Source organism: Zophobas morio, unplaced genomic scaffold (genome assembly GCF_036711695.1).
Source record: "Zophobas morio isolate AGI-343-1 ecotype UQ-CSIRO unplaced genomic scaffold, CSIRO_AGI_Zmor_V1 ptg000243l, whole genome shotgun sequence".
Classification (NCBI taxonomy): Eukaryota; Metazoa; Arthropoda; class Insecta; order Coleoptera; family Tenebrionidae; genus Zophobas; species Zophobas morio.
This window is the reverse complement of record NW_026972347.1, coordinates 360,195-380,575: the sequence shown is the minus strand read 5'-3', so window position 1 is coordinate 380,575 and position 20,381 is coordinate 360,195. Positions and strand designations below refer to the sequence as shown.

At 35.5% G+C, this 20,381-nt stretch overlaps 1 protein-coding gene across 1 annotated transcript; it reads right to left on the bottom strand.

The window, feature by feature from the left end:
* Nucleotides 1-5,101: 5,101 nt before the first annotated feature.
* Nucleotides 5,102-10,338, bottom strand: LOC135146605 (synaptojanin-1-like). Its single transcript, XM_064078725.1, has 33 exons — nt 10,318-10,338; nt 10,171-10,229; nt 9,989-10,075; nt 9,800-9,930; nt 9,643-9,747; nt 9,428-9,542; nt 9,068-9,151; nt 8,947-8,994; nt 8,817-8,884; nt 8,688-8,765; nt 8,447-8,536; nt 8,288-8,399; nt 8,153-8,214; nt 8,004-8,093; nt 7,850-7,925; nt 7,725-7,768; nt 7,592-7,643; nt 7,422-7,533; nt 7,309-7,364; nt 7,176-7,248; nt 7,038-7,115; nt 6,925-6,989; nt 6,725-6,868; nt 6,590-6,667; nt 6,471-6,536; nt 6,290-6,411; nt 6,132-6,236; nt 5,973-6,082; nt 5,829-5,895; nt 5,717-5,768; nt 5,554-5,656; nt 5,227-5,495; nt 5,102-5,163 (listed from the first exon to the last, which is right to left on the bottom strand). Exons 5-33 carry the CDS (start codon nt 9,697-9,699, stop codon nt 5,147-5,149), a joined length of 2,493 nt encoding a protein of 830 aa, XP_063934795.1. The 5' UTR covers nt 9,700-9,747; nt 9,800-9,930; nt 9,989-10,075; nt 10,171-10,229; nt 10,318-10,338; the 3' UTR covers nt 5,102-5,146.
* Between the last annotated feature and the right edge of the window lie 10,043 nt (nt 10,339-20,381).

The window sequence follows — 20,381 nt, the reverse complement described above, 5'->3', positions numbered from 1 at the left end:
TTACCCTGACCCGGTTCTTGTTAACGCCTACCTGAACCTAAAGAGGCATGCCCTTCACACCACTACGTTTAGCGATAAGAGGGAGAAATCACTAGCTTGGGTTGCTCTAATCAGCAGTAATGAAGAGAGCCTATCTTACAATGTAAGAACGAATTACCAAAGAAAAGGAGGAAATTGAACGAAAGTCTGGCCTTCTCGTAAACGAAGAGCAGCTCTTATCTGTGGAGATCGAAGCGACCCCTAATACAAAACTACCAGCATAAAACAAAAGGTAGAAAGGAAATTTCTTGTAATTAAACACAATCATGGTGAAAAAATAACCGAGTTTGAGGATAAATTTAATAATTTATTTGCTTCCCTGGAGGTTCCCCAAGGCGGAACTGGCATAAGCGACTCGATAAAATGTGAACGTTTTCTGTTTAGTTTACCTGATGATGAGTAATGGGATACATTCGAGAACAGTATTAACGCAAAAGTGTGTATTAGGTTAAACTTTGCACGTAAAGCCATTAATTTAACTCTGAAATCTGGCAGGGCACGAACAAATAACAGGAAACAGAGGTGAGCCACGTACATGAATTCTTAGGTGCATTGCTCCTGAAGAACAAAGAACATTCCAAGCGATGAAAACCCCCGTATGAGACTTGACCGTCCCTAAGAGCTACCAGCTCCAGATTCTGTGTGAAAGTTTGCAGACAATGCGTTATGACTGGACATATGGAAGATATGTTATTTTAAAGACAAAGAGTGTTTTAAGTGCGAAAACTTAGGTTCATCGGATTACAGTGCCGCTCTAGATCAAAAGCTCCTCGTACTCACATGTATGCATAACTGAAACTAAGCAGGCACCAATCAAGGAATCCTTTTTCTTTATCCATTGCAAGGAAAGTCGTAGTAAAAGGTCAGAGTTCTCAAACGAACGTTGTATTAGATTCAGGGCCGGTTGCCATATATTTCGTAGCCCAAAAATTGTTCAAGATTTTAAACCGGCCAAGGAGTTAGTAGAAGTCTATCTGAAAATGTGTTAGCCATCTGAGCGGGCGCCTTCCACAAAGAAAAGCTCTTATATTCCCGAATGTACAAGCAACCTTATAAGTGTTGGGAAAATTTGCAGTACGGGTAGCTGTGTTATTTTTTAAAGAAACACATTAATAAAGCTAAATAACTCCACTCCATGATCAACTATAAAAACTTTCTTTAAAAACTATAGCGAAAAGGAGTAATTCAGATATATACCAGATTATACAGAATCTATAAATCTAGTGAAAGCTAAAAAAGAATGGCATGAAATTGGTACATCTGGCGCAAATAAGCCAAATAAGTTAAAATGCTCCGATAGATAAAATGAATTTAAATGCAGCACATGCCTCGAATTCAACATTAGTAAAGTTGGGAGAAGAAGCAAGCTTGACTATTCTAATATAGGTAACCGACCCACGAATTACGTTGAATTGACTAAATGGTAGTAAATTCTCAAAGCAAATCTAAAAATTTCGTTGTTAAAGAAAGCCTGGAAGCTGGAAATATTATTCTTGAATATTGCGAAAGTATGGTGGCAGACTTAAGACTTATTCAATAAGAAAGATAATCTGTACAAAGCTTGAATAATAACCATAATAGCTTTCTACAAACTCCGGATATTGTCTATCATACCGGCCAAGATTGTAGTAAGACTTATTGGGTCCATTAATTGCAAGGCAAAATTGTAAGAGTTGTAAGGTAGATAACTCACGCAAACTTCACATGTTAGTTTATTTACTGGGATTTTACAGATAAAAGGCGACCTTAATTATACATCTTTAGGTATACACGAAGAACCTGTTAGGTTCTTTCATTCTAAGTAACACAAACGCTAAAAAAATAAGAATACAAAGCCTAATTAAGGGTTATTACCTATTATAAATGCTGCTTTGATAGTAACATATGCGGAGAACTGCTCAAAGCTAAGAGGTCCATGTTTTATAAACAAAATGAATAAGAAACTTAACCTGAAAACTGGCCCTTCAACGGACAAAATACCACATACCACTCGGCATCCCATTAAACAATAGAAATGTCAACATAGATACGCCAAATACACTAAATTGAAAGTTATCTAAATAAGTTAATGCTAATTTAAAAAGCTGTAAGCCTCCGCGAATACACACATTAACCACCAAACTTGGCCCACCACTTCAGCCCAGATCTTAGGACTAGACCCTTCTGGCTATCAAATTGGCTTACTATGAAATATAGTAGGGACTAGACCGAAAGTGTTGTTAGGATGAAGTACACTTCTCATTCTCCTCGCGTAGTGTAACTGTTGCGTCTACAAAGGGTAGCAAAATTAACAGAAATTAATTTACTTTTATTGCGTTGTCGCTAGGCATACAAACAGACGCACACTAAACCACTATATCTAATCCTCGCGCAAGTTTAAGCACACATAAAACCTGTCATTATGGAAATCTTTGTATACCTTAAATTAGGGCACATTCTACGATACCCCTCCACCTTAGGAATTTCCGAAAATATGCGATGTTAAGTATAAGAAAACAAAGCGGGGAGGTAGGAAGAGTAAGAAGAGGAGAGTGACGTTAACCTTGTTAAAGCTGATCGCCAATTGCTAAACCAATAATGGTTATAAGTAAATTTTCTCGTGCTTTAAAATATTAACTGTAAGTTTTTTTAATGGTATAAATACGATCTATGCTTCGAAACACCGCTCAAATAGGACTCGAATACTAAAACTAAATTTGTATAGGTAAAAATTGTATATATAGTTTCTATTAAGTATTTATTACCTTGTTACCTTATAATTTTATGTTTAAAGGAACATATTGAATAAAAAACATGATATACTAGTATTAATTTTTAATTTCTTAAACATATATTTTTGATGTTTTAATAGGTTCTAATTTCCTTCTGCCAAGAATGCATAACCTTATGAGCTGCGGAAAAAACCCATATTATAATAAGGAGCTGGTAGTATGAAGTTTAGTGACAACAACTTATTTAGCGATTTTTATAAAATGATAGATAATCTGTGTGGTTGGCTTAGTCTCAACTTTTATCTTTTAAACAGCCAAATTTGTAGATACTAGGCAGGATTATAAAAATTAGTGAGAAATTATTATAGTGGTCAAGATATTGATAAATTACTGATTATTATAAAGACTAGATTTTTTTTCCAGGAGAGTAAAGACTAAAAATTTAAATTACTTTAAAAAAGTCACTAATGCTAAGTCATTTTACTGTCAAGAATCAGTCTAGTTTAAAAAACTTGGAAGTAAAAAGGTATTGTTAGAGCTCGTATTCATTGCTGAAGCGCAAGAGTTGTCTAGTCGCCCCGCCTTTTGAAATTCATCGAAGTGCGTTAAAGCTAAGCGGGCTAAGTATCATTAACTATCTGATAGAATTAGCACAGGAGAAAAACACATTTATATTTTATCACCAAGCGAAAGTTTATCATAAAGATGAATGGCGGAAAGGAGAAGAGATTGGCAATTAGCTCGGTATTGACAAGTATTAAAATTTCAAGATCGAAGCTTTTTACCTATTTAAAAGTGTAACTGAATAATACGCATATACAGCTAAAAAATCTTCTTAAGAATTAATAATACAACACACCAAGCTAGGAACATAAAATTAAGATGTACTTTAAAGATGTGTTATGTTATTGATAAAATTTTATTTGCTTTAAAAACTTTATTCGATTGTGTCCTGTAGGCGACAACATTACTAAGGTCTAATATTACGATTTCTGCCAAACTGTTTTAAACCCTGGAGAACTTAGCGTCGCCACTATGCAAAACTAAACTTCGGAAGATCTGAGAACTTGGGAAATTAAAACTTTTTTTTAAAAAAAATCTTTTTAACTTTAAAAATTTAGGTACAATTAAAGAAAGAGTTAAAATAACTACCACTCGTGGCGTCTTATTAAACCTGGTTAAACTCACATTTTTATAGTAGCGGGTTAATAAACCGTGTAAATAATAGTCCGATGGTGTTAGTTTAACTTAAAGGGTTTACCAAAAATAATCTTACTAACCTAATTAAATATATTGCTCTAAGTTTTTAATAATAAATGACATATTTCGAACTAACATACGGCTTCTTGATATCTTTATGGTTGATTTGCCTTATATCATAAGTATATAAAACGTCCCTAAACAGATAATCTGATAAGGCCTACTCCTATAATATAAGGAAGCTCAGTCCTGAATATATAATATTACCTCGGCTTCAAGTACCTTAGTGTAAGATTTAACAGGTGTGGGAATGCACGCAAAGGTATTACCCGGTAAAGGTATTTGTATAGATTGTGAGCATCTAGGTAGAAGTGTGGGGGATACGCACACTTTCGATTATATACTTTTTTCAATAAAGAAATTTAATATGTATGCAGGCATAATTAAAAAATTTTAGATCCCTCCTATTAGGAAAGTTTATGTGTAAAATTTATGTAAATTCACCGCGGGTGCTAATTTCTTCTCTCTCTATCTATTTCGTTTAAAGGCGCTATAATTTAATCCTAGGGCACGATGCATCGAAATTAGGAATCAACACAAGAAAAAGTGATAGATAAAACCCTGGAAGAAACTCCCACTAAGTGATATTAAATGTAAACGTCTTTTCTTGGTGCTCGACCAGCCTTAAGTACTTCGAGCTCTTTAGCAGGAGTTGTCGTAGTCGAGTCTTCATTTCAAGAATTTTGTAGGGGAAAGTACAATACGTGGTAGGCACGCGTGGTCACACAAGGAAAAGTCAATTATATTTTAGCGTTAGATTCTTTAATGCAAAGGAATAATCAATGCTATTCTTATTTAACTCGAAAATGCTTTAGTGCAAATAGTACTGGGCTTATAGTCCGCCCTATCGCTCGCTATCTTCCACTAAACGTACTTAGACTTTAAAGTTTTCTTGTGGTTATAAACCTTCCAAAAAATCACAAGTCCTATATTAGTTCTCGTAAATCTGCCACCTTAGGGGCTTATAAATTATATAATATGTAAATTTTAATACTTTTTAACTGTAAAGACTGTATGTAAAACATAAATAACGGCATAAGGCCATATAAATTATCATTTATAAATATTACAATTGTATTTATTTTTTTGAATGGCTATGAGTTTCCTGTAAGCGCGCTTCAGTGAGTTCTAGGCGGCTAATAATTTGAATTTTCTAATTTTAAAAGTAATATAAAAACACAGAAGAGGTCGAAGTGCCTCGAGAAACGATGAATACCCCGGTTAAGTGAAGACTTAGTATCACGTCCGTTATTAAAATTACTATGAAGAAAAAAATTTTCGTCACGGTGTCTTGTATTACAATTAGTAAACAAATCGTTTGTCGGATTAATAGAAGCCGAGCTATTCTCTTCGTTCTCCAAAGACAACAGTTGGTCTATGACTTTCGCATTTTCAATGCCTGGGCTGGGGTCTCTGGAAATAAGTCCAGATTGCAGACTTAATTCCGGAATACTTCTGCTAAGCGTTTCCTCTGCGCCAGTGCGACTAGAGACAAAAAATATGGATACATAATCTACTCGTTAAGAGGAGTAGAAATATTAACCTCTTGAGGTGTACTTGATAGCTCTTCGGTAAAGGTGGTCTTCTTGGAGCTATTAAGTTCTGAGAGGACGCACTACTTATTGAACTGAAACGGCTGCTGTCATCTAGCTTGAAGCAGTATAGGTATTACAAGAATCACGGTGAAGGAATGTCACAAAGGTGACCACTAGATGAAGAGGAGAAATTTTTAATAATTTCTTGGCGTAAATCATTGTCCTGGCGATAAGCAAGATATGCAAAGTTAGATAAAAATTCTCTTAGAAATAAAGAATTTACTATTTCGAGCACAGTTATGTCGAAGACAGCACTGACGGGCCTATGATCGGAGATGCGTAGATTACAGCTAAGCGTAAAATAAGGTGAATGCTATAGCAACTTAAAAATATTAAAATGTTTAGAAAGACTTAAAAACCATAAGACCTATTGTAATAATACTGTGTAACATTGCCATAGACAGCTTGCTTATTTACAAAGAAAAGGATACGATCTGTCCAGGCCGGCGCGCGAGCCTTTTCACTAGTATCATAAACCTAAAAAGCATAAGAGTAAAAAAGATGGTGGAACCCGCAGAAAAGTTACATCAGAATTTAAATTAAATTTGTAAGTAGGGTTAAAGTGGATGCTTCCTTCATGGAAGTAAGAAAGGGCGCCACGTGGAGAGCACAACATCAAGAGTTGATCTTTCTAAATTAAAAAAAAAAGGACTGGCATTCAGCAAACGGGTATAAAGAAACAACCTTCAACAAAGGTTGCAAGCAATTTTCTTTTATCTTCTTCCTTATGAAGTCGGCAGGCAGGTCAATACGGAAATTTAGATCGCCAAACCAAAATACGTAGTTATGTGATAATATTCCCTTTCCTTAAAGCGTGAGGTCCTTGTAAATAGCGGATGTGCGGTCAGCGCTACGCATTAAATACCTTTGAAGAGCGTAAGTCGATTAATATCCTGCAAGTCTCTAAGCCGATCGTATACATTTAGTTGCCCTTCATTACAAATAATAGCAGGAAAACTTTTGAAGTTTCACGCAATACGCAACCGGCAGTTAGATGAGCCGAAGCACAACAGATCGCCGTGTCTTTGACCTGGAAACTTACAGCAACGCAACCTTTATTGCCTGTGCTCGAAGAAATGAAGATTAAATATTAACAGGTCTGGCAACTACGAAAAATACCTGCGAAACCGTGAAGACCAACTTTGGTTGTTTCTACCATCACATCATGAACGTCGCAAAGAAGCGAGTCGGCCACAAATAAATATAAACAAACACCGACCAACTGCTGCCGAGTTAAAAGTTTGTAAGAAGTGCCAAGCGTGTCTAAGGCCAAAACGAACAAAGTCATATTGTGAGTATTCCACGAATAAGAGAGAAACCGAGAGTCAACTTCAGCTTGCACTCCCAAAGAGTACTGTTTGAGAAATCTTCTTTAAGTATGCTCCTGTATATACTATGAGGACTAAAAAAAGTAATGTAAACAGGAAATTACCCGACATCTATATTAACAATTTCTTGGAAGCCGATGGCATATATGTCCGGAGGGTCATCAACCACATAGTCGGTCAACCTATAGTTGTCATAAGCCAATAGCTGTGGTAAATTACACATTGCCGAATGCAGAAGATACCAGGGACCTAAAGAAATGGAAGCCGGGCAAGCTAAGCCGTTAACATTGTACGTTGCAATGCACAACCGAATCTCTTGATTATTAATAAATGACTTAAGAAAGAAGACGCATGCACATCGATGAAAAAAATAACCTTCAGTCCTTGAATATTCACGAAAGCGCTCATTTAGAATTTTACTGACTAACTCACTTTTAGAAAACAAGGGTTAAAGTTCGTATGAAAAGAGTCAACTAAGCAGCAGAGGCCTGTTCGGGGCACTGTACGAAGGATGAGGAGTAGTGAGTATTAGATCGATAAGCTCCTGGACTTTGGCATCCTTAACGTTGTTCTTGTAGATGCGGGTGACCGACTTTATCCCTATGCGGATCGAAACAAAGTAAAGATAACATTTATCGATAATAATAGAAAGAGCCACCGTCATTCACGATGCTGCGAGCTGTCCGTCTGCCAGTAAGGGCAAGCTCACTCTATGGAAATAATAACAAGTATTACTTATTATAAGTTTCCGGTGAATTTCCTATAGTAAACATAAGTAAATAAAGAATAACATTTAAAGCATCTGTTCCAGTGTAGTAGTTGCTAATCATATTTCCTGCATTTTAATAAAGGGAACTTTATTTTCTTTTTGATTTTCTTTATGAATGCTAAAAACAATGGGCAGACAATAAAATACCATTGTTATGCCAAATTAGTCGAAATACTTTTGAAAATCTCTCATAGTATTTAGAGGGAAGGCCCAACGCGTCAAGCTTATATATTGAAAAAGTTATAGAAGTCAAGTTTAACAAGAGATACGTAAAAATTTGAATTTAAAAATTAGGAGGAACCTGCAGTTCTAACATAAAGCCACCTATAGACTGCTGAACGATGTTGGTCCTGTCGAGGCAGTCAAGGCAGTTGGTTCGCAAAATGTTTTTCTGAGGCATAAAAGGCAGTTATGGAAATTTTGAAACGATGTTAAAGCGTGCTTTCAAACCTGCAAGAGGGAAGGGGCGCAACTCCCGTGCTTAACAAAAAAATTGCCATTAACAATTGTGTCTAAGCATTCAAACAGCAGTTAAAAAAGAATAAAGGCTACAAAAACAAAGAAAGCGAGAAAGAAGCAGAGTACCACAAAGGAGCGTGAGCAAGCTATAAAGAGTATCAAGCTTTCCACTTCCGCATTCAGCATGAAAATCAAACGATACTAATCCAACGCTCATGCCGAGTTCAGCAAGTTTCCCCTTAAAATGAAGTTATAAAAAAAACCAACTTTCAAGCTATAAAGCACAATATATTCTTCGTAAGCAACGCTCAACATCTTCTCCGCATCCTTGCCACCAAGCAGATTCACACACATGACGGGACCGTATACGGAATTCTGAGTTGATAATAGAGCAGAAATTAATAAGTAAAAAATTCCTTTCTTACCCTGTAGACCCTTAGTCACCCTAAAAAGTCGCTGGACCGAAATACACTACTCGCCCACCACAAGCAATGTGAATAACAGAAAAAAAACAAAAAAGCCTTACTAAATGACTAAAATGTTTCTTGAACGCAGGCAGCATGGCCTCCAAAGAACGGGAAAACTGAATTTTATGCCGCCCAAGCTGAACAAAAGGTAAAAGTCATCGGTGCACACAGAGTTATAAAAAACTTACATTTAAGCCTTTTTGCTCCCAAAAAAGAGGAACTGACCCCCGAATTTGGCAGAATGAGGTGATGTTATCTTTTCATAGCCAAAAATTATCGGAAATCAAATTATAAAAGAGATTTTATGCATTAAAACACCATTATTTTCCAATATTTGTTCGGTTTCGACAAAGTTCGCTACAAAGCCTGATTTGTTGCAAAAGAGTAAGAATAGTAAAAGTACTTGGAGAACGTACTTAACATAAATAATTAAACCAACCTTCATCATTAATCCCCCGTGTTAAAAACCGGGTGCCTGCTCTTCTGCAACTTGTGCGGGATATTAGGCCCACTACATATCGTTCTTGAGAAGTAGTGTAAAAAGTTTAAAATAGAAAAAAAAAAAAGGGAGGGGGGGGGATGAGTGGAAAACAGGCTATTATCAAAGTGACGAAAGAAACAGCATAATTATAAGAAATGGGATTGTAAAATATACTTAGACTTTTAAATTTTTCCTAATAATACTGGGAAAAAAAAGTAGTGTGCTAAACGAAATATTATAGTCTACAATATGATTAATTAAAAGATGAGCTAAATAACGAGGAAAGTCAGTCACAAAAGAAAGCTTGAAGCCACAAACCTCCGGAAGCCCATAATGTCTGAAACTGAACAAACCCACGTATAACTTCAACATAAAAAGTTTTAGGAACGTAGGCTTCGTAGAAGTCCGTAAGGAGATTCCTATTCCAAAAATACTGCAATATATATGTAATTGCCATCTTAAAATAATAAAATTTTAAAAAATTCAAGTCTCTTTTTTTTTAAAAGTTAATAGAATAAAAATAAAGTCTTAACTTGATCGTCAGATAAAGAATGTTGATGATAACGCTGTCGGCTCAAAGACAAATCCATATGGTATGAAAAGTAGAAACTTCCATCTTCGAAAAATTTTTGCAATCTCTGTGGTATATTAGCTCAAAAATGGTATATCGTAAAAACCAATGTTTTAAACTTTTAAAAAGTCAAAGTGGCTAAAGCGTTGCTTAAAAACATGATGAAGTTCTATTGATTTCACTTGGTAGATGGTAGCGCCTGAAAGATTAACCTCTGCCTCGCAAGAAGTTATCACAACTAGCACAGCGCCTAAATACGAAAACATTAAGGTAAAATGTAGTCATCATGTTTTATAACATAACTATACCCAATTTATCCTTAAAAAGGCCCAAGCATCCAAATACCTTACCAACGCGAACAAAAGTGCGTTCCGAAACCCCATCCGGTTTAAAGTCTGGAATAAGCAAAAGGTTTTAAATAATAATAGGTTTACTGGTTTTGAACAATTTTTTCTATACAAAACTAAAACATGGTCAATCAAAAAAAAACCACAATCTAGAGCAATTTTGTTGTCTTCAAAAATTAAAGTTTTTTGGTCCTTCTGCGAACTGTTAAAAAGGGAAAGATAAAATATAGAAATATTTATAACATACATATTATTACATATAAAAAATATAGGTCTCATATAAAAAGTACTAAATTGCCAAAGAATGTGGTGGGAACTTATACAAAGTAAGCAAATTACTGTTGTTCATTTCAAATAGTGCAGATTATTAAAAATTTCTTTTCATAATCAATTTGATGTCTAACTATACAATTACTGCGAAACAGCCACTGATGATTTTTTACTAAAAAGGCGAACAGCTCGAAGTACAAGCGAAAATTATCGACCAGCAGAGCCTAGTACAACTAGGGTCCTGAACTGCCCCTACAAGGAAGGTTACCTATTTTATTTAATGCTCATCGTTCGTGTAGAGGGCTAGTTATGGATAAATATACAAATAACAGGTTACTGACTTTTTTGTTGAAAAACTGATTGTATCACTGCATGGTTATGCTTTTTGGTAACGATATACGTACACTTGTCAGACGAATTCTAGTTTAGTGTAAGTTAATTCGTCCTTATATATGGTGCGCTAAAAGGATTGCTTGTTAATAATTATAAACCATCTCTACAACTTTTACTCTTATTCACATTTAAAAAACCAGCTAAAAAAAGTTAGAGAGCTTATTGCACTAATTATTCACCGGGTAAAAATCCCTAAGAACGGAGATTATAGGTTTATTTCTCAGACTAGATCTTGAGCAGCTTAACGCCGACACAGGACGCCGGACGCTATATTATCCCTAGTATTACCCCAAACGCACCCACCGTTGAATCGTAGCTCCTACCGACAAGTTAAGGAATTAACTTTTTTAAGGAGACTAAAAAAAAATTTTTAGTAGCCATAAAAACTATATGATAGGTAGGACAATGCCATGCCTTCTGAATCTTCTAAAAGCTCAATTTCGTTTCTTCGCGTCAAGTTAAATACCAAGAGGTTTCCAATGGTAGCTGTTGAGCTTAGTCGCAACTCCAAAAAGAGGACGCTATTAGTTGGGTGCGATTAATCCGTTGTAAACGTACACAGGTTCGGCACTCCACCTTACCCCAAATGATGAATAACTTGTTCAAAACTTTTGATTACTGAACTGGTGTAGCTCAGAGATCCAAGTGTGGACTTTATCTGGGTCTTGACTGCTCTGCAAGATTTTAGGTTTAGGAGGCTAACTAAAAACTTGGCTAAAATTTACTAACCCTAGGGAAACTACCAACCTTCAAAATTAAAGAGAGAAAATATTTCCTCATTTTCTTTCTCCCTTTCAGTTCTCTCTTTCTCTGCTGCCCCGCTATTACAAAAAAATAATCCTCATCTCCATTGCTGATAAAAAAAAATTATGCACCCATATATACCCCCCTCCCTGCAGGGAGAGGTTCTCCACCTAGCACTAAAAATTTCTAAGACCTTTTCCTAGAAACTGCATTAACTTGTTTGCCTCTAAATCCTTGTTCCCACAGAGAATTAAACTCAAATTCTGTCGCAATTCACTGCAACTTTAAAAGAAGAAGACCTCGGCGAGGACACTGTAAATTGACATGATTTCTTAAAAGATGTCGGATATAATAAGTTGAAGGAATGTTTATTAGTCTTGAAATCAAACATCAAGTATAATGACAGCGACCGCGAACTTAAATGCGACCTGTAGAGAAGCGAGTATAAAAAAAGAACGCATACGCAGAATTTTAAATAATGACTACTCTGATTCCGACGTGAGTGAGCGAAGAACTAGCTTTGAATCTTCAAGGATCATATCGAGGGTCATTGAATGGAGCTCTCCAGGCTGTAACGACAGAGTGCAAATGACAAAATTCACTCGGGTTGTCTTTGTCAAATCAAAGCAAAAAGTTTACCTTAAAGTCGCGGAATATCTTGATTACGCTACAACTTGAAGAAAATACACATTGATTAGGTGGTATGGTAGGATAAAGTAGACCAATACAATAGTGCTATTTGCAAGTATACCCTATAATGAGCCCGACCGGGGAGAATTTAAGTCACTCGAATCGATTCGCTTGCGCAATATTAGAATTGTTAAAACCCTTCCCATACAGCACCGGAGACCCCCTCACCATCGCAGTTTTTAATGAAAGCAATGAGGTAATCCGTTAGTATATTAAAAACAGACTTATGAAGCTTGTGAAAATATTAATACAAATTTGTTTAAACTGAGAGATTTTGGAATGCTTATTTGCTTATATGATTTAAAACCAGGGGATTTGGCTAACAATGGAACGGAAGGATCCTTTTTAGTTCCTTCACAGACACATGCGGAGACTGCTGAAGAGTTCTTAATAGTATACAACCCAGACATTAGTCGCCTTAAAATAAATTTGGAGAGTGCAATATACTGGACCAACATCCCTTACACGGTTACAAGCCTTTCAAAACCTCATTAAACAACCCCAACTCCGAGAAGGGAGGCTCTTGAACTTTTGCTCACCCCTACTTCAGTAAAGAAAGAAATTTCTAGATAACTTACTCGTTATTTGAAGGGGGAGTGTAGTGCTTGTGTTCCTTATAAGGTATAAATGCACTCAACTGGGGGCGTTTTTTTGGGTTGCGCTTAATGTCGAAGGTACAAAAGTGTCTACAACAAGATATAAATAATAACAGATTTATTAAATACTCTTTAAACTTACATCCATAACCTATAAATCCTTGTTTGCATGCCAGGTAACTGTTGGAACTTTAAACGCCCTGCGAAGACATGTAATACAAATTAAGCTTAAGTGGAATGTTTTGGACATATTAAGTATAGTCACGGATATATTAGCACCTTAATTTGGTATAAGAATTCAGGATTTGTGATAGGATGAGCAGAGATAACAAAATTAAAGGGGCCCTCGGGTGCAATTGCTAACCTCGGTTTTAACTAAACTTCTGTTGTGTCGTTATCGTATGTAAATGATAGCGTTAGCTTTTTCAGCAGACTTATGTAAACGATCACCTTACGAGAACGGAGAATTTTTTACGAAGGTTAAGTTCTAAAAAAGGGCTAAATGTCGCAAATCCTACCGCTATTCAACATTAAATAGGTCTACTGCATGAGAAAATATGTAACTTTACTAATTATCACCTAAAATACAAAGATTCAAACGTGTTATTTTAACAAAAAGAATCCTTTTCCCCCACTCATTAAAATTGGTATCATTTATAGCAGTGACTTAAAATAATGGATTAACAATTAAATTTAAAAATAATACTCATATAAACTTTTTATTACAAAGTAAGTTTACTACTATTATCTATTGTAGCTTTCATATGACAAAGGCTGAGTGTTGCTTTTATGGACGCTAGCACAGCTATTGAAAATGGTTCAAAAATTAAGCATACAATAATCATAGATACGCAGGTTTACAAGCTATACTTTTAACGAATGCACCATTTACTTGGGAACAGAAAAGTAAATATATAGTTTGGAAAATAGCGCATTTACTAGTATTAAAAACCACTCTGTTCCCTCAAAACTCTAGAAGTACTATAAGATACATTTTTATGCGGTTCATTTACTCGAAGTAATTTGTGATTAGTTATAAATCTTTTTCTTAGTAAGATATTTTAAACTTAAAAGTTTTGTATAACATATATAACAAAATAACCTTATTAAATTTATTAACGGTGGGCCAGCTATCTACATTGGACCAGTAAATTCATATACCATAAAAAAAAAGGACTGTACAGAAGCTATAACTTATTTCTTTATTACAACAAATTAGTCGCCAAAAAATGTAGGTATCGCTTCTAATAATTGCCCACAGTAATTATTTCTATAAAATATTTCAGTTTCATAAACTTCAATCAAAATTTATTGTTTTAAAAACAGCTATTCCATTCAAATTCTGTAATTGCAGTTATATGCATTGTTTTATTACTCATTAGCTGAAAAAGGCCTTTATATTGTCATTTTCGCTTTCATGTAAGCATTCATAATATATCTTTTTCATTGTAAAGCAAAAATGAAGTATAGTGAAAGGTTATTCTTTAAGACTTTAATTCAAATGCAGCGAGTATATAGCAGGACGTTAGCGTTTAAGGTTTGAGTAGTAGCTTCTGAGTTCACTCAGGATATTTTCATCAAAAAGAAATAATGATCGTAAAAAGGAGAAACATAACTTTTCTACCTTTTTTTCTTTCGACTTTAGTAGAACATCTTAAAGCTAGCATTTCTAAAAAATTATTAGTTCTTTATTTTGCTCAACTAAAGTAAAACTTACTTATATAATTGCTAAAGTAGTTAAGTGGCATAACTTTACTCCATGTAATGTCATTGATTCGACTTTATTCTTAAGCATAACTGCCAAGAAAATTTTGCTCTACCTTCGCCGACAAGCTGTCATGGCAAACTTCCCTGTTTCTTCTAAGGAGAATAATTGCTCAAAAATTGTGTATAAGTACTGAATAATTCTAGCCTTTGCTACGCCCTCCGGCAGCTAACTTTAATCTCGCATTAGTTGAACTAACGTAAAACTTTTCTCTTAATTTACACGGTAGCAATTTTACCTTTTTCTGAAACGTAAGTAGTAAGTTTTCGGTGATTCTAAACAGTCTATGTTGAGGCGAAACAAGCTCACAGGAGAAGTACCAACCTGTTAAGTACTGTGAAGGAAGATTTGAAAGGGACCCTCAAGGGGGTGAAACAGAACATCTACCTAATATTCAAGCGTAGGGGTGACTAAGTTGAGCTTTTTTAATTGAACAGATGAGTCATCCCAAGTACCTTGACTTTGGCTACCTTACTAGCTTAAAATTGGTAGAAAAACTAACTTAGGTTTGGCGTCTTGCGCCAGTGGCCTAGTAAAGTGTGAAATCAGGTCTTAGCGCTTATATCTTTAATCCATCCGATTTATATAAACTAACTTAAAATTGGTAAAAATGCATAGTAAGTTGGCCTAAAAGGATCAGCCCTATGTAGAAATACGGTAGTTCTACTCTAAGGTAATTTCCAACAAAGTGCATGTAGTTGTCATAGAGCTACTTCATGATTAGACTCTCCTTCAACGTTGGATATCCATCTGTGCACTGGACGGACACATGTCCTAGAGCAGTTGCCTAAGTCTCTAGTGCTAAATAGTAACCCTCTACCATCCTGGGCTTCCTTTCCCTTTAGCTGAAACATCAAGTAGGCTTATGTAATATCTTTGTACCTTGGCTTCAAAGGAATGGTTAACCCCTCCGGACGGTGAATAGGGTGGTCGTGCCACAGAGAGCTTTAAAGTTGCTTAAGCACGGTTGTAATAAATTGCTCTGGAAGATGGTTAACCTGCTTCAGACAATATACCCTAGGCAGGTTCTGTGGTTCGAGTTTAACTTGGACTTCTTCATTAAAGGTCCTTGTTACAGTGCTCTTTCCGTTTACACTGCTGCCTTCCGTCTATTGAAGGAGATTTACAAGTAAACTTATCTCGTAGCGGGTCATGTCACACTCTACTATTCACTTGAGACTTGGACACATTGATAACATAAATAGCTAATTAACTATGTAATCCAAAGAATCGTGATTATGGTATCTTCCTGATACAAGCTCTGAGTCGAGAGGACTATCTCACCCCGGAGGGTCCCAAAGTTGCGAAACGCACGGTTCGAAAGAAATACACTTAAAATTGGTAAAAAGGCGCCTGTGGCAGGTTCTAGCTTACCTGTATCTGAGGGTGAAACACGATGACTAGTAGCATACCTTGTGCCTGGTGCTTTTGTGCTCACTAGCGAGTCCTGTTTTGCTCTAGGATGGGCTTTTATTGTTTTTTGACAAGTTTGGCGACCAGGCTAATTAACCTTTAGCTTTCTTCTCGTGGGCTTAAGTGATCTATAGTGGCATTGCCTTCCGAAGCTATTTATTTTGATACATAGCCTAGGGAAAGCATGTTGAAACCTTTAGTGATGCATTATAGAAACTAGCTAAGTTGCCAAAGTAAAACAATATTATGTGCAAGTAGCGAAGACGAAAGCAAAAGTTGTGACCCCCCTAGCAATGGGTAATGACTAATAACACTGCTTATTCCGGAGCCTTCGGTGCAATTATTAAGTAACTAAAATAATAGGTTCATCAATCTTGAACATTAGTATGCTATCTGAACCGCATCAGTGTTAGTTGCTTATCAAGTGAATCGGCCTAGCTAACCGTGCATTTGGACGAGGAACTAAATAGTGTAATTAACCAGTATACTTATAAACATGCGGCGGATAAAGTTTTCTCATACCTAAAGTTTGTGCATAATACAGCTTACACGTTCCATTGATATCTTTGCGATGTCAGCTAACTCACTCAACTTCACTTTATGCTTATCTACGAAATTTGTGAATCTTTCATGATTATGGAGTAAATAACTCATTTGGACTTCCAAAGCGTTCAGCACCTTATGTGACTGTACGATCTGCTTAAACTTAACAAACTGTCGACAAATCGTTGTTTTCGGCGAAGCAGATGCCTTATGGCACTTTTTTAAGCTACTTATGAGCTCGTACGGAGTTTTATCCCTCAAGGAACAGTGCTAAACCAACTCCTTGAATTCGTATTTTGCATTATTTATGAAAATGACAAAGGTTACGCGACCATACAATTTCAGTATTTTCATAACTAATGGACGAAATATCATGATTAATGACATGTACTATTTAAAGGTTAGTAACAAGTGTAACTGGAAATGGTATGCCTTTTTCAAAAAGTATCTTTCGATTTATAGGCGATTTGTTTAAGTGCACAATCCTGCAACGATATAATCTTTATAGAAGTTACCAAGGCATATTATAAAGCTTTTCGAAGTAAAAAGAGTTTCTAAAAATTCTACCAACAGTAGTAGTTAGTATCAGCTTGATATAGGAAAAAGACATTATTTATATCTGGCTATATAGAGGCGGCTAAAATCTTAGTATATAAGTAAAATCAATTATTAAGTTAAACACCATAAAAATTCTCTCATATACCATGACGGGATAGTATTAATATAAGTCATCTAGCCTGTGCTATACAGTTGAACTTTTCCTCCTTTCATTTTAGGAGTGGAGTTTCATAGTAGACCTATGACATCTATCAACATAATACCTTTTTTTTTAATTAAGTAAACTCCTCAATAGCAATGTATAGGACGATATCAAACGCTCATCTAGTATTGCTCTCATCCCGCGTTGACCAATTTTTTAACGGAATTCTACAAAACAATACAAACTGTATTAATTTTATCGCACTAAAGTTTCGAACTTTTTTCTCTGTACCAATTATAGAATCTAAAATTTAGCTTATAATAAAAATTATACTAATATATATTGTTCTCAATCGCTAATTGAGATACAGTTTGAGAGATATTTATGATCGAAATGCAATGTATTTTAACACAATTTCAAAAAATATATCCTTGTTCACTGGAAAGATAAGCAAGAAAAAGCAAATCACCTGAATGTGAAGCACAATATATAGACTTTAACAATGATTTAGCAAGTATTAATATTTTACTAAAAATTATGAATGATATTTTTTTAGTTAACAAAATTTAGTGCGCATACAAGCAGATTGCTACCTGTAATTAACATAGGGGAAGTCCCTCCTACGCATTTGCACCATAACTATTATGCAGATCACTAAGCGAAACAAGTTTCAAACTAAACAAACTACTACAATTTTTATAAAAATTTGAAAGTTACATTACTAATATGTCGTCGTGACAGGAATAGGAAAAAAAATAAATTAATAAAAATTTTAAGGAGCAAGGAATTTCAATAATTTAATCTAATCAAAGCATTAATATTAGCATATAAAATATAATTTAATCAAATGGAGTAATACGACATAAAGATAATTTATGGCTGGTTATAACCTACATTTCTATTTTGGTGTTAATTTCTTTTTAAATTATATATACTAATGACCCCCGGATATCATATAGGATGACATAAGTCCGTCCTTAGTTTACCTGTAGGTGCTAACTTGTGACTAGGTAGACGCTAGTATGTGTAGTGTAACAGGTTAAATACGTAAAACCATCATGCCGGAATCGAGAGTTGTCTTTGTACCCCAGCGGTTAAGAGCATTGACGGGCATACTCAAGGCCGTGCGTGCAATTCCCACCCACTCGACTCTCTTTTTCGGTCTTTGGTGGTCGCGTATTTCAAACCTCGCCCTCATAAATTCTAATATAGTAACCTAAAACAAAAAGCAATTCTCATCTCCCTGAAGAGTGTATCACTATTTCAAAGGCTCCTAATTTACTATTTCTCAGACAAGGAACCACAATAAAAGTCCTACCTCATCCTATGCATAAGTTATTAAAAAATTGCCAAAGAGTATCCCGCGGTGGTCACAGTTAACAATTAGGTCATTACCCCTAAATAATAGGCGTAGAAACGAACGCTGTTCTGAAAACCTTAATATCCCATTATGTGTCTAGCCAGGAGCTATATGAGTGTTGTTTATTTGGAATGTATAAGTAAAATCAGTGCTTCCTGGTGAGATATTGGCTAGTAAAGAAAATAAAGTCGTATATTCCAGCTTGTTTCTTCTACCAATTAATACTGAACTTAAAGGTAATTACTTTAGGTAGACAAAAGCGTGCTTACAAAGCCAAAGAAATATTTTAAATTAACCCAGCACATCCGATGAGTGCAAGCGAGTTGCGTTAGCTCAAAACCCAAGTAAGCCGTTCCTAACTCATAATAAAGGGTAGCATGTCCCTAGCCGAGTTAAACCCAGGTTGAACTAGAATTCCATTTAAAATTTGGCATCCACAGCAACCCATCATACCTATTAGATATTATAGGTTTCGCCGCGGAGTACCATTCAAACAGGCGCATATTTATCTAAGAGCGACCTTTTTATGTTGTTAAACGACAGCACACCCTATCCTAGGGTACAAGGCAATCCTCACTACGCTAAAGAGCGCTCTTGACTAAAATGCGGCTCGAAAGATATAAGCTAAAAGAACTTTAATACACTATATAAAGGCCTATACAGTTGAGGGAGAACCCTAATTTATGACAGTTGAGTAGCCAAGCTCGCTTTGGTCAAGAATACCAGAGCTTATCCTCGCAAAAATAAGACAAAGCTACAGAGAAAAAGCAGGATGCAAGCACATGCTCCTCATTGGAACTAGAGGAGCCCCCTCTATATACAAGATTTTGGGAAGCTTAATTATGTGTTTCTACTCGGTAGTTTTAGAAGTATTATTTAATTAAAAACAAATAAATAATCAAAACAGTGATAGTACCTAAGTAGGTAAACTCTAAAGTAAGTACTAGTGCATGACACTATTTCATGATAACTAAACAGACTCAAAGTGTCAGTTTGTTTACCAATAGAGAAGAGTTATCTTCTAGAATTTAGCTAAAGGCTGGTGAACCTTGTAGGAACTAGGAGTCCATATAATTAGGCAGTTGTAAGATGTTACAAGTGTAATTTTTTATAAGAATTAGCATAATTATTACTATACCATTTTAAGCAGTAACCTCTATAATCAGAGCAAATAGGTAAACTTAGTATAAATTATTGGCTTTAAAGTGATTAGAATGCTCTACTAAAGAAAAACTAAATATGTTAAGACTTTGTAGGTTTTCTTCCCTATTGCACCCCAGCCTCCGGAAAATTGCCTTACTCCAAGTTCTACTGTGGTCGAGGATAAGGATACAGTGCCAGTAAAAAACCGATAATTTTTATCTTTTTTTCGATCTACTTCAGTAGAACAAGATTTTTTTGCGGAAACTAAATACTAATTACGCAATATATTTTGAGTTATTAGCAAAAGCAGTCACTCTTGATTTAACCGAGCAACTATATAAAGAATAAATAAAAAAAAGCAAGACTCCGTCGCGAAGATCGCAGCGAAAGTTAAGACAGCTACACAAGCACACTACACACGTCTTTTTGCGCGTATAGCAGCGTGGCCTTGCGCAAAAATTATGCTTATATGTGCTAATTGTACGAATCCATCTCATAGCATGCGCTTCACTTGTTTGGACATACAATGCGATGAAAGCTGTGGCAGCACTGCAAGTGCGTAAACAAATAAATTTTTAACAAGTGCGTCATACTTTTTTCGCAACAACAACTTTTCATAAAGACTTGGATATTCGCAACTTTAATGTTTTTTTATAAATATCAGGCGTTCACTGTTTACAGCCAAGTAGAGATCGAGCCGCAGTTGAATACTTTCAAGCACACCCTGGATAGGCGCA